This window comes from Capricornis sumatraensis, chromosome 1, assembly GCF_032405125.1.
Source record: "Capricornis sumatraensis isolate serow.1 chromosome 1, serow.2, whole genome shotgun sequence".
NCBI lineage: Eukaryota > Metazoa > Chordata > Mammalia > Artiodactyla > Bovidae > Capricornis > Capricornis sumatraensis.
Window position 1 is genome coordinate 175,271,878 of NC_091069.1, and position 14,477 is coordinate 175,286,354.

The 14,477-nt window shown below is 42.1% G+C and overlaps 1 protein-coding gene across 6 annotated transcripts in view; it reads left to right on the top strand.

Annotated features, from left to right (window-relative positions):
• Positions 1-14,477, top strand: part of KALRN (kalirin RhoGEF kinase) — a 694,704-nt gene that overhangs the window by 429,380 nt on the left and 250,847 nt on the right. For all 6 annotated transcript variants that reach the window (XM_068966221.1, XM_068966363.1, XM_068966508.1 and 3 more), the window contains exons 19-21: positions 203-317; positions 4,717-4,832; positions 5,326-5,448. In XM_068966221.1, the coding sequence (XP_068822322.1) occupies positions 203-317; positions 4,717-4,832; positions 5,326-5,448 (354 nt within the window). The remainder of the gene's footprint in view (positions 1-202; positions 318-4,716; positions 4,833-5,325; positions 5,449-14,477) is intronic.

Consider the following 14,477-nt stretch of genomic DNA (forward strand, 5'->3'; position numbering starts at 1 on the left):
TTTTTAAGTTTTTCACTTAAAAGAATAAGTGAACCTCTTCCATTAGAACTGGAACATCCATGTTGCTCCCATTGGCCTCCAGGACTCTGCTCACCCAGAGACCCAGAAGCCTCATCGCCAGCATCCCTTCTCTCGTGTCTTAGATCATGTGCACCTCTGGACTAAGACTTATGTGTAGGGCTTCACACTGTGTCTCTCTCAGGCCTGCACCCTGGCACGGCGGAATGCTGAGGTCTTTCTCAAGTACATCCATAGGAACAATGTCAGCATGCCCAGTGCTGCCAGCCACACCCGAGGACCCGAACAGCAAGTGAAAGGTAAGTGTGGGCCCTGCCAACCTGAAGCCATTCCAGCTACATGGACCAGAGCTTGGTACCTGGTCTTCATGTGACCTCAGATTTCCTGGTTCTTCTCCTTAGATAAGAAAAAGTGTGATGTGGGATGGTATGGACAGTGGCAATTCATCATGCATCAAAATTTGGAATGGAAAAATGACTATAAAATTTCCCCAAGTATATTTTATTTTATCTTAGAGTTTCAGTTTAGTTCAATTCAGTCGTGTCTGACTCTTTGTGACCCCATGGACTGCAGCACACCAGGCCTCCCTGTCCATCACCAACTCCCAGAGTTCACCCAAACTCTTGTCCATTGAGTCCGTCATGCCATCCAACCATCTCATCCTCTGTGATCACCTTTTCCTCCTGCCTTCAATCTTTCCCAGCATCAGGATCTTTTCAAATGAGTCAGCTCTTCACATCAGGTGGCCAAAGTATTGGAGTTTCAGCTTCACCATCAGTCCTTCCAATGAACAGTCAGAACTGATCTCCTTTAGGATGGACTGGTTGGATCTCCTTGCAGTCCAAGGGACTCTCTTAGAGTTTAGAACAATGCTAAGAGAAATAACAAATAATCTCTACATATCTACACTGTGCAGTATCGTAGCCACTGGTCACATGTGACTTTTGAGCAGTTGAAATGTGCCTGGTTACTCCCACTGACTATTAATTACTTTAAGTGTCATAGCCAAACACGGCTACCATATTGAATGGCACAAGACTGAGTTACCTTGCAGCCTGAGAACGAGACATGGACTGAGATTCATAAAACCGCATTCTAATCCTGGTTTTATTGCAATGTACAATGTGCTGTATGCTCAGTCGTGTCTGACTCTTTGCAACCCCATGGACTGTAGCCTACCAGCTCCTCTGTCCCTAGGATTTTCCAGGCAAGAATCCTGAAGTGAGTTGTCATTTCAGGGGATCTTTCCAACCCAGGAATCAAACCCAAGTCTCCTGAGTTACCTGCATTGGCAGATGGGGCGTTTTTTGTTTTGTTTTGTTTTGTTTACCATTGAGCCACCTAGTTTTATTACTTACTGCTTAAGCTTTAGAAACTTCAGTTTTCTTATTGAAAAATGAAGAAGGATGTGTAAATTCTTGCTGCTCAAAATATGGGCCCCAGACCAGTAGCACTGACAACACTCGGGAGCTTATAAGAAATGTTATCTCATGCCCCACTTAAACCTACAGAATCAGAACCTCCTTTTTGGCAAGAGCTCCTCCATCCCACCAGAACCAGGTGATTTTTGTGCACGTAAAATTTAGATAAGTACTGGTCTAGATAATCTTCAGTATTTCTCTGAATTCTATAAAGTCTACAGTTGTGTGGATAAAAATCAATAACCTTTAAAACTGTTCATTTGCTGACCAACATTAAGCTTAAATTATTATTGGTGGAATCACTTACTCTGGACCTGACAGAAATTAGCCTTTGAGTGGGTGAAGAATTTAACAAATGTCATCTTGACACAGCAAAGCAATACAACCCTGGAGACCAGTGCTAGGGAGGGAAGTGATACAGGCTTGGCAAGCTGCTAAGGGGACAGTGGGAAGCTTGAACCTCTTTTAGGAAGGGCCTCTCTTCTGCTTAAGGAGCTCGGGAGGTGGCGAGATCAGAGGACACCAGGAAGAATTAAAACTTAAGAATCAAAGTTCCCTACAGAGAAGAGGGAAGAGGGTTCCTTTTCCAGATGTGCTATCCTGTTTGCAGCTGAGGGGCCCTGTAGGTAGCTGGCATTATGTCACCTTTCCCTTCCTGCAGATTTTTCAGGATCTGTGTTCTGATGTCTAAATGTGACTTGAGTGAGGCCAGCTACCTGCTGAGAGCAAGCACGCCCCAGCTCCGCCCCAGTGTGCCAAGAGTGGCAGCCTCCCAGGGAGAGCAGGATGTGCCCCATCTTGGTGGGGGTCAGAGCAGGGTATGCCCTCAGGAAAGCTTACACAAGGGGCAAAAATGGAACCTGAAACTCATTAGGACATTCACCTAAGCTGGGCTGATTCTCTCAGCCACCACGGAGGGACCTCAGTGAACAAAGCTCTAACTTGGAGACAAAAAGACTAAACGTAACATGGGTTCTCACTGTCTTTGCCCAGTTGTAGCTTTCACCTGAGCAGAGACCTATAACCTCTTCTGTATCCATTTCCTTTCTACCTGCTACCTGGGCCCAAAGCCAGTGCCTCATATTTTAAGTTTTTCTTATAGGAGCAATTATTACTATATAACAACCCCTGAAATTCAGTGGCCCACAACTGTAAGCATTTATTGTTCATTGACTGCATTGCCTGGGGACCAGCTGCCTTGGCTGGGCTCAACAATGCACTTCTGCTTGAGACTGCAGATCTGGCTGGCTTGGCCCCTTCACTACAGTTTGGGTTCTTGTCTGCTCCATGTGGATTAATTCTGGGACCTTGTTGAAGGGGCAGTGGTCACCCAGGAGAACTTCTTAGGGAGGTTATAGCAGAGATCAAAGGGGCAAGGTCGATTGCACAAGCACACTCCAAGCCCCTACTTAAGTCCTATCAACGACCCATTTGCCAAAACAAGTCACATGACCAAGTGTGAGGTCACAGGTGAGGAAGTACACTTGGTCTCTTTGGGGGAGAAACTAAAAAGCTATATAATAAGAGCATAGATATAGAGAGAAATCAATAATAGGGACCCATATAAGTTCTCAGCCTAAGGGAGAAGAGACAGATTCTATCTATCCTTCAAGAGTTAAACTTCCATAGTGCATTAAAAGTTCACAAAAATCAACAAGCACTACAATTTGGGCTGTGCCCTCTGTGTAGAGCACCCTGTTACTGAATCCAAGCTTGCTCTGCTTGTCCCATGAGCCAGTAGACCTAGAAGATGGCAGACTAATGTCTCAAAATAACAGTCTTATTGGGGTATTAATACTGGGTTCTTTTATAGAGCAGAGATGAGGGGAGGTGAAGAAACAAAGTATAAGGGCCATTAATCTTGCAAATATCTCCTATAATGGCAAGCCTCAGCCAGGGAATGTGTTGATTTCTTCCTTTCTGCCATCCACAAGTGGACAGGATTCTGAGCAAAGGCACTTTAGTTTAACAGTCAGGCAGAGGGGCAGGATTCTCTGAGACAGACCATTATGGGTGATTATGGATTATTATTATAATCCATTGTGGATTATAGTAACAAAACAAACAAAAAGCAAGTCAAAGAAACAGTTCCAACATGCAGTCAGAATTGGCTTTTCCCTGCAACATAACTTGTGCTTTACAGTCCCAATAACCTGGGAGCCCAAGGTGGCTAAGAAGTCATAAAGTTCTACCCTTTTCCATAAGAATGACCTTGGGCCAGTTGCCTACCCTCTCTAAACCTCAGTTTCTTCATCTGTAAAGTGGAGATAATGGTCCATGCATAATGAGGTACTCTGAAAATACGTGTCTGCCATATAGTGAGCACTGAATAAGTGTCAACTTCTCATAGCATCATTCTTGTATATCTTTGTAGTATCTAATGTAGTTAGTGGGAAGTCAGAGGCAAGCAGTACAAAATAGATTTGATGCTTCAAGCTTAAAACATACTATTAAACACTTTGGAAGTCTATCCACGTAACCAGCTGCTTCTGGAACAACAGGAGAAGTAGGCAGAGGGAGGGAGCTGACATGGACAAATGCCTCCCACAGCCTCTGCTCTGCTCATGGCCTCATGCACATCCTCACGCCTACCATCATTAGAGATGATTGAGAATGGCTTTAGCTTTTCTTACGATCAGTCCCAACCACCAGGGGAGTTTGGGCTTAGAGACACGATTCCATGATGACATGATTTCAACACAACTTCCCTATGCCTGTGATTTAGAGGTTTTTAAAGTGAGGCTATGCTGTTAAAGTACTAAGAGAACAGCCCTCTGTATAGGCAGAGTACGTGGCAAGTGATGTGGTTGTCCATGCAGTTACCCCAGTCCTCATGCCTGTTCACCTCTGGCCCTCCCCTAGAACCTCCAAGAGTGGCTGGGATTCCTCCCAAGTCCATTCACTCTCTACAGGCTCTAAGGGTCTGATTGAATTAGTTATTATTTTCAGCACCAATACTTCCCAAGGTCTCCTATCATCAAGGACTAGCTTTGGTGTGAAGAAAATCAGGGTCACTTTTAAGTCACCCTGGGGACATCCTCTCCCCCACTTTATTGATGCAACTTCACAGTAGGCCCTCCCCCAGTCTCCCTGATCTTGCTCTCCTCTGGGAAATTCTCTCTGAACCAAACTTTGGCCCCTTGCTTCTGGTGTTGAATTAGTCCTATGGGGAGAGTCAAAGGGCGCAATTATCTGGCATCTAGGATGTGGGTCCCGAGTGGCTGGTCAGATTTGATCAGAGCCTTCCTGAGACCAGCACCTGCTCTCTGCCCTGCAGCCATCCTGAGTGAGCTCTTACAGAGGGAGAACCGTGTCCTGCACTTCTGGACATTGAAGAAGCGGCGGTTAGACCAGTGTCAGCAATACGTGGTGTTTGAGCGAAGCGCCAAGCAGGTATGTTCAGAGCTTTCCCTGGAGTTGTCTCGGACAAGGACCATACAGAGGCCTAGATGACCAAGACTTGGACAGTTCCAAAGAGGGTCATCACACCAGGTAGAAGAGAGATGGGAGATGGGGGTGAGAAGAAGAATGCTTGCACTGACAGCAATTCAACCTTCACCAAGCACTCTACTCAGAGTTTGGTGACAGGAGTTGGGAGGAGATGCTGGGGGCAGATTGCCCTAACTCATGGATAATAGTGGACCTGGTCTAGAAGAGTCCCCAATTTAATGGACAAGACACTGTCTTTGCTGGTGGGTTTTTCCAAGTATAACAGAGAAGGCCACTTTCATAAATCAACTTCCAAGCTACATACTGATTAAATCATGCCAGGGTTTCCTGGGTCCATCATATTGTTCCAAACCACAATGTTTACATCAGAGCATGGCATGTTTTCCTACTAACAGCTGGCTTTTGGGAGAACTTAGTGGGTTGTTTCCTCCCACAGGCACTAGACTGGATCCAAGAAACAGGTGAATATTACCTCTCAACACATACCTCCACCGGGGAGACCACAGAGGAGACTCAGGAACTGCTGAAAGAATATGGGGAGTTCAGGGTGCCTGCCAAGGTAGGAAGCATCCTGGAGCCCTCCCCTTCCACCCAGCACACCCCATTCTGGCCATTTACACACTGTGAGCGGGAGAATAGCCTCTGTACAGAAAAGCTTGACTATAGCACCAAGGGGGGACATGTAGGTAGAATCATCTCCTTTGAAATCTGAACATTCAAAGAGATGCAGCTGCTGGGTAGAGCTCTGTACACAGGGTCTCAACTCCTATATGCTGTGCTTCTGAATGGACCTCATCTTTGTGCTCCAGGTTCTGGAATCTGCTGTGTTCTTTTAGACCAAATACAACAAAGGAATGTATTCATGTGAAATGCACATTGTGTGTATGAAATCAGCCACATACTCTTGAAATCTGAAAGGCCTTGGAAGTCCACCTTTTGAGAAGGGCCAGTGGCTATGGGTGGCTTCACAAAGCAGATTCCAGAACTAACTATTTCCATCTGGCCTTGCCCAGGAAATGAGCTGGGCTGGGGTCCCTGGGGAGCAAAACACACGCTGGTGTATGTACCCACATCCCATTCACACTGAGATGGAAAATGCGACAATAGAAGGAAATCTTGTTTTCATGTTTTCCTAGCCAGGATTTGATCTGAGGACCTTGGGTTGGAAGGAAATCTATCTCAGTTCCCTCTTTGTAGCTTCCTTGTCCCTCACCCTGGGCTCCCTGCCATGGAGGACCACCTTTGGTATCACTTCCAGACACGGCAGATGCTCTTCCAGGATGAGAGCTGCTTTTGTGGGAGTCAAGGGAGGAACATATTGATGCCTACCTTACCCAGAGATCCCTCTGACACTATGGCAAACTTCCCTCTAATTTGCTGTAACAAAATTAGACTCTTAGCCTCATTCCTAAGATATTTCAGAAGTAGTTTTACACTTTGTGACTCCTACACCCTGAACTCTTGATAGTGGGGAGTTTTCCTCTGCACACTTGTGAGCTTTTGGGCCTTGTCACTCAATATGAAAAGCTGTCAATCAGATAAGAGATTCATTTCAACACCAGCTAGGACAAACAGCACTAGGGATGTGGCAGATGCCCAGAACCCTTTTCAAATCCAAATGAAAATGGTTTTGAATTACCCGCTTTGCATCCATCTGCCCTTCTCCAGACTGTCAACAATGAGTCATTAGTAGTCTGAATAGTACCAGATCCATGGTGATCCTGTTCACATAGGATGGATCACAGCGGATACCCAGAACTTCCTATGATCAGGATCTGCCCGTCACAAAAGTAGAAACATTTAGTCAATTTATTTTATTCTTCCTTTACAATCTTCCTATCTTTCTCCTCTCTACTCACATTGTTGTCACCCTAATTGGGTTCTTTGATTTCAGCCTTTCCTTCCTTCCAATCCATCCTGTCCTTCATTGGTGTTCCTCTCTAAAACACTACTTTGGTCATACTACCAACCAGCTGGAGAGCTTTTATGACTCCCCAGTGCCTTCAGGCTAACACTCAACAACATCTACATCTGTGTCACCTTAGCACCCCAGCTGTATCTTCAGTTACCCATTTATGCAAATTTTACACTCCAGCTGCATGGATATATTTTCCTACCCTCCAAGAAATACATAATTTATTTTCGTGCCTCTGTATCTTTTCTATACTAATTTTCTCCTTAGATTAGCCTTCCCTTCCCTCTAGTTTGTACTTTTTAAAAAGATGCCGCCATTCCACTTCAGTGCCTCCTCCTCCGTGATCCTGCCTACCTGCCAGGATACAATCTGGCCCGTCCTTGGACTGCAACCATTGTCTGTACAGCCCTTAAGACACCTGTCACGGACCATCCTGTTCTCCCAGTAATGTGTATGCAGTGTCGTCTCCAGTATGAGCCTGCAAGACCTGAAAGGACAAGAACAATGCTTTATTCACTTACCTAACTATATCTTATGGTGGCTGCGACGGCGCATGAGTGCGGAAGCTGCAACGGCACACGAGCGCGGCACCAGATGGTCAACACTGACATCAGGTTGATTATATTCTTTGCAGCCAAAGATGGAGAAGCTCTATACAGTGAGCAAAAACAAGACCTGGAGCTGACTGTAGCTCAGATCATGAACTCCTTATTGCCAAATTCAGACTGAAATTGAAGAAAGTGGAGAAAACCACTAGATCATTCAGGTATGACAAATCAAATTCCTTATGACTATACAGTGGAAATGAGACACAGATTTAAGGGACTAGATCTGATAGACAGAGTGCCTGATGAACTATGGATGGAGGTTCATGACATTGTACAGGAGACAGGAATCAAGACGATCCCCAAGAAAAAGAAATGCAAAAGAGCAAAATGGCCTTCTGAGGAGGCCTTACAAATAGCTGTGAAAAGAAGAGAAGCGAAAAGCAAAGGAGAAAAGGAAAGATATAAGCATCTGAATGCAGAGTTCCAAAGAATAGCAAGGAGAGATAAGAAAGCCTTCCTCAGCAATCAGTGCAAAGAAATAGAGGAAAAGAATAGAATGGGAAAGACTAGAGATCTCTTCAAGAAAATTAGAGATACCAAGGGAATATTTCACGCAAAGATGGGCTCAATAAAGGACAGAAATGGTAGGGACTTAACAGAAGCAGAAGATATTAAGAAGAGGTGGCAAGAATACACAGAAGAACTGTACAAAAAAGATCTTCACAACCAAGATAATCACGATGGTGTAATCACTTACCTAGAGCCAGACATCCTGGAATGTGAAGTCAAATGGGCCTTAGGAAGCATCACTATGAACAAAGCTAGTGGAGGTGATGGAATTCCAGTTCAGCTATTTCAAATCCTGGAAGATGATGCTGTGAAAGTGCTGCACTCAATATGTCAGCAAATTTGGAAAACTCAGCAGTGGTCACAGGACTGGAAAAGGTCAGTTTTCATTCCAATCCCAAAGAAAGGCAATGCCAAAGAATGCTCAAACTACCACACAATTGCACTCATCTCACATGCTAGTAAAGTAATGCTCAAAATTCTCCAAGCCAGGCTTTAGCAATATGTGAACCATGAACTTCCTGATGTTCAAGCTGGTTTTAGAAAAGGCAGAGGAACCAGAAATCAAATTGTGAACATCCACTGGATCATGGAAAAAGCAAGAGAGTTCCAGAAAAACATCTATTTCTGCTTCATTGATTATGCCACAGCCTTTGACTGTGTGGATCACCATAAACTGTGGAAAATTCTGAAAGAGGTGGGAATACCAGACCACCTAACCTGCCTCTTGAGAAATCTGTATGCAGGTCAGGAAGCAACAGTTAGAACTGGACATGGAACAACAGACTGGTTCCAAATAGGAAAAGGAATATGTCAAGGCTGTATATTGTCACCCTGCTTATTTAACTTATATGCAGAGTACATCATGAGAAATGCTGGGCTGGATGAAACACAAGCTGGAATCAAGATTGCCGGGAGAAATATCAGTAACCTCAGATATGCAGATGACATCACCCTTATGGCAGAAAGTGAAGAGGAACTAAAGAGCCCTTTGATGAAAGTGAAAGAGGAGAGTGAAAAAGTTGGTTTAAAGCTCAACATTCAGAAAACTAAGATCATGGCATCCAGTCCCATCACTTCATGGCAGATAGATGGGGAAACAGTGGAAACAGTGGCTGACTTTATTTTTCTGGGCTCCAAAATCACTGCAGATGGTGATTGCAGCAATGAAATTAAAAGACGCTTACTTCTTGGGAGGAAAGTTATGACCAACTAAATAGCATATTCAAAAGCAGAGACATTACTTTGCCAACAAAGGGCCATCTAGTCAAGGCTATGGTTTTTCCAGTGGTCATGTATGGATGTGAGAGTTGGACTATAAAGAAAGCTGAGTGCCGAAGAATTGATGCTTTTGAACTGTGGTGTTGGAAAAGACTCTTGAGAGTCCCTTGGACTGCAAGGATATCCAACCCATCCATCCTAAAGGAGATCAGTCCTGGGTGTTCATTGGAAGGTCTGATGTTGAAGCTGAAACTCCAATGTTGATTTTGGCCACCTGATGAGAAGAGCTGACTCACTGGAAAAGACCCTGATGCTGGGGAAGGTTGAGGGCAGGAGCAGAAGTGGATGACAGAGGATGAGATGGTTGGATGGCGTCACCAACTCGATGGACATTGGTTTGGGTAGACTCCGGGAGTTGGTGATGGACAGGGAGGCCTGGCATGCTGCGGTTCTTGCGGTCGCAAAGAGTCAGACATGACTGAGCGACTGAACTGAACTATATCTTACACATTGAAGAGAGGCTACAGATATTTGAGAACATAAGAGAAAAAAAAGTCTGGGTAGATATCAACGACCCTTCCTCCTCAAATTTCTATTTAATATGATTTTTTTACTTTGGCTCTCTCTCTGTTCTTACTCTTAACTATTTCTGTTAATGGGATTTCATCCTCCCATCTATCATTTCCAACTGTCAGGACTATTCGTTATGAGAATATCTCAAGTTAACAAATCTACCTGGGGATCTTCTGATGAAAGGCAATAGCCTCCAGCCCTACCCTAGTCCTACTTATCAGAAACAAACCTCTTTTAACCAGTCATCTTTGGTTTTAATGTTTATAACCAATAAAGTGAATTTGAAATAGAAACCAAATTGACCTTAAATCACAAGACAGAAAATATGATGGACCACAGGATTGAACTGAGCAATAGAATATACTGAGTCTGTCAAATTAGATACTCTATTCCAAAGAAAGAGATCAAGTAGAAGAAACACTGCATATCAAAAGGTACTTTCTATATAGCAATACAGAAATGTGAGAATAAAAATAAGACAAACAATTTGTGTGAGGATAAGAGGAAAACAAATTTTTCTTGTTGTGCTCCATTGTAGTCAAGCCAGTTGGAAGAATCCAAGTGATATATTCCAGCTGTGGATTTTAAAATTTATAAAGGGCTAAGGTATATGGTGCTAATTAAAGCTTAATCATCTTAACATCTGGAAGAACTCAGTTTTTCTAATAGCAAAACTCTTTAGATTCTTTTGTTTTCCATTTTTTACAATTTAGTGGTTTTTCATACATTGACAGGATTGTGCAACGATTGCCACCATCTAGCTCCAGAATATTTCATCACTCCCAGAATAAACCCAATACCCATCAATAGTTACTCATATCTTTTCCTCCTCTAAACCCCTGACAACCTCTAATCTGCTTTCTATCTCTATGAATCTACCTGTTCCAGACACTTTGTGATGCAACTTCGAATCATGAAATCATATAATATGTGGTCTTTAGTATCTGGCTTCTTTTACTTAACATATTTTCAAGATTCATCCATATTGCAGCGGGTCTTCATTGGAACTCCATTTTTGTGAGTGGATAATACTCCATTGTATGGCTATATGCCACATTTGTTTATCCATTCATCAGTTGATAGACATTTGAATTGTTTCCAGTTTTTGACTACTGTGAATGATGTTGCTGTGAACATTGTGTACAGGTGTTGGTGTGAACATTTGTTTTCAATTCTCTTAGGTATATACCTGAAAGTAGAATGTCTGGATCACATGATGACTCTATATTTAACTTTTTGAAGAAATGCCAAACTGTTTCCAAAAGTGTGAACACCATTTGCCATTCCCACCAGCAGTGTATATGAGTTCTGACTTCTCCATATCCTCTCCAACACTGGTTATCATCTGTCTTCTTTATATAGCCATGCTAGAGGGTATGAAGTGGAATTTCATTGTGGTTTTTATTTACATTTCTCAATGAGTAATGATGTTGAGAAAGTACTTTTTAAATTAATTTATTTTTTATTGAAGGATAAAATCGCTTTAGAGAATTTTGCTGTTTTCTGTCAAACCTCAACATGAATCAAGCCGTAGGTATACATATATCCCCTCCTTTTTGAATCTCCCTCCCATCTCCCTCCCCAACCCACCCCTCTAGGTTGATACAGAGCCCCTGTTTGAGTTTCCTGAGACATACAGCAAATTCCCGTTGGATGTCTATTTTTCATATGGTAATGTAAGTTTCCATGTTACTCTTTCCATACATCTCACCCTCTCCTCCCCTCTCCGCATGTCCATAAGTCTAGTCTCTATGTCTGTTTCTCCACTGTTGCCCTGTAAATAAATTCTTCAGTACCATTTTTCTAGATTCCATATATATGTGTTACAATATGGTATTTATCTTTCTCTTCCTGACTCACTTCACTCTGTATAATAGGTTCTAGGTTCATCCACCTCATCAGAACTAACTCAAATGCTTTTTATGGCTGAGTAAATACTCCATTGTGTGTATGTGTATATATATATATATACACACACACACACACACCACAACTTCTTTATCCATTTATCTGTCGATGGACATCTAGGTTGCTTCCATGTCCTAGCTATTGTAGATAGTGCTGCAGTGAACAGTGGGACACATGTGTCTCTTTCAATTTTGGTTTCCTCAGGGTATATGCCTAGGAGTGGAATTGCTGGGTCATATGGTGTTTTTATTCCTAGTTTTTTAAGGAATCTCCTTACCATCTTCCACAGTGGCTGTATCAATTTACATTCCTAACAACAGTGAAAGAGTGTTCCCTTTTCTCCACACCCTCTCCAGCATTTATTGTTTGTAAGCTTTTTGATGAGGGCAATTCTGACAGGTGTGAGGTGATATCTCATTGTAGTTTTGATTTGCATTTCTCTAATGATGAGCGATGTTGAGCATCTTTTCATGTGTTTGTTAGCCATCTGTATGTCTTCTTTGGAGAAATGTCTGTTTAGGTCTTTTTCCCACTTTTTGATTGGGTTGTTTGTTTTTCTGGTATTGAGTTGTTTGAGCTGCTTATGCATTTTGGAAATTAATCGTTTGTCAGTTGTTTCATTTGCTATTATTTTCTCCCCTTCTGAGAGTTGTCTTTTCACCTTGCTTCTAGTTTCCTTTGCTGTGCAAAAGTTTTAAAGTTTAATCAGGTTCCACTTATTTACTTTGGTTTTTATTTCCATTAATCTAGGAGGTGGGTCATAGAGGATCTTGCTTTAATTTATGTCATCAAGTGTTCTACCTATGTTTTCCTCTAAGAGTTTTATAGTTTCTGGCCTTACATTTAGGTCTTTGATCCATTTTGAGTTTATCTTTGTGTATGGTGTTTAGCAAGTGTTCTAATTTCATTCTTTTACATGTAGCGGTCCAGTTTTCCCAGCACCATTTAGTGAAGAGGCTGTCTTTGCCCCATGGTATATTCTTGCCTCCTTTGTCAAAAATAAGGTACCCATAGGTGCATAGGTTTATCTCTGGGCTTTCTATCTTGTTCCATTGGTCTATATTTCTGTTTTTGTGCCAGTACCATACTGTCTTGATGACTGTAGCTTTGTAGCATAACGTGAAGTCAGGAAGGTTGATTCCTCCAGTTCCATTCTTCTTTCTCAAGACTGCTTTGGCTATTCTGGGTCTTTTGTGTTTCCATATGAATTGTGAAATTTTTTGTTCTAGTTCTGTGACAAATCCCATTGGTAATTTGATAGGGATCGCATTGAATCTGTAGATTGCATTTGATAGTATAGTCATTTTCACAGTATTGATTCTTTTATCCAGGAACATGGAATATCCCTCCATCTGTTTATGTCATCTTTGATTTCTTTCATTAGTGTCTTATAATCTTCTGTGTACAGTTCTTTCATCTCCTTAGGTAAGTTTATTCCTAGATATTTAATTCTTTTTGTTGCAATGGCGACTGGAATTGATTCCTTAATTGCTGAGAAAGTAGTTTTTTAAACTGATAATTTCATCTGTGAAAGTGAAAGAAGCTATGAGATAAACTTGGCTAAATTCTTCTTAACAAAGAGAATTAAGTGATAATGAAAGCAACTGGAGCTTTAGTTGAACTAAATTATGTCTTGGAATTCAGATAGCCAGGAAAGGGAACACTGAACCTGTCAGGCACTTTCTATGAGAAAAGTAGAATCTAAGCAGCAGATAAAAGATGAGCATATTTCTGTTTCTGAAACTCTTAAGAGGAATGGGCCTTCCCTGGTGGCTTAGATGGCAAAGGGTCTGCCTACAACCTGGGAGACCCTGGTTTAATCCCTGGATTAGGAAGATCCCCTGGAGAAGGAGATGGCAACCCACTCCAGTACTCTTGCCTGGAAGATCCCATGGACTGAGGAATCTGGTAGGCTATAGTCCATGGGGTCACAAAGAGCTGGACACAACCGAGCAACTTCATTTTTCTTTCTTAAGAGGAATGAATACAGCTCACATGTGACATACATTTTTGAAAAGTTTAGTTTTTCATGTTTAATGACAATTTCTGTCTCCCATGAAATGAATATGAAGATATACCTCAAGAAACTGTTTTCCTATACAGGGAACTCAATAATTCCATACCTACAAAAAATGTAGCAATAAGTACAAGGCAGATTAGCAATGAAAGGCCAATTGGAAGTTTATAATAGGTTTATAAGAATATATCAAGAAGGCTAAATTTTAAAGACTTGTCAAATGTGCTAAAGACACCAAAGGGGTTTTTTACAAACTATATTCAGAGTAAGGCACTGTGATTAGGGAAAATGGTATAATATTAACTGATCAAAGGAAGGAAGAGAAAGAAAGAAAAAAGAAAAATTGAACTCTTATTTTTTTTAACTTCTGTCTTTTCCAGTGGTAACAATTAGAATTCAAAATGAAAAAGCAAAACATATAGTAGGGGGCATAAGAACCCCAAGATAAGTGAGATGTCAGTCCCAAATTTCCAATCCCAAGTGAATTATATTCCCCAAAGTCTCCCTTTGTCCACAGGATCATGTCTTTACTTCTGAACCTAACATGCCATCACCTCTGCAATCTGACCCCCGCTTTGTCAGTCTATATAAGTTACTCTTCTTGGTGGTAAGATTTGAGTTTCAAACTGGCTTAGGTTACAAAGAGGAAAAGATTATTGTATGGCAGGATATGGAAATAAAGACAGAAGCTATGTAGCTGGACTTCCCAGGAGCCCAGGAAGAGCTCAGTGACTCAGCCCGATGGGAAGAACAAGACATGTAGCATAGTCTCACCTCTGGAGGTGAAAATTGGGATGTCACCTGAGACCAAGGTCAGTTCCAGTAGCCGTGTTACCTGG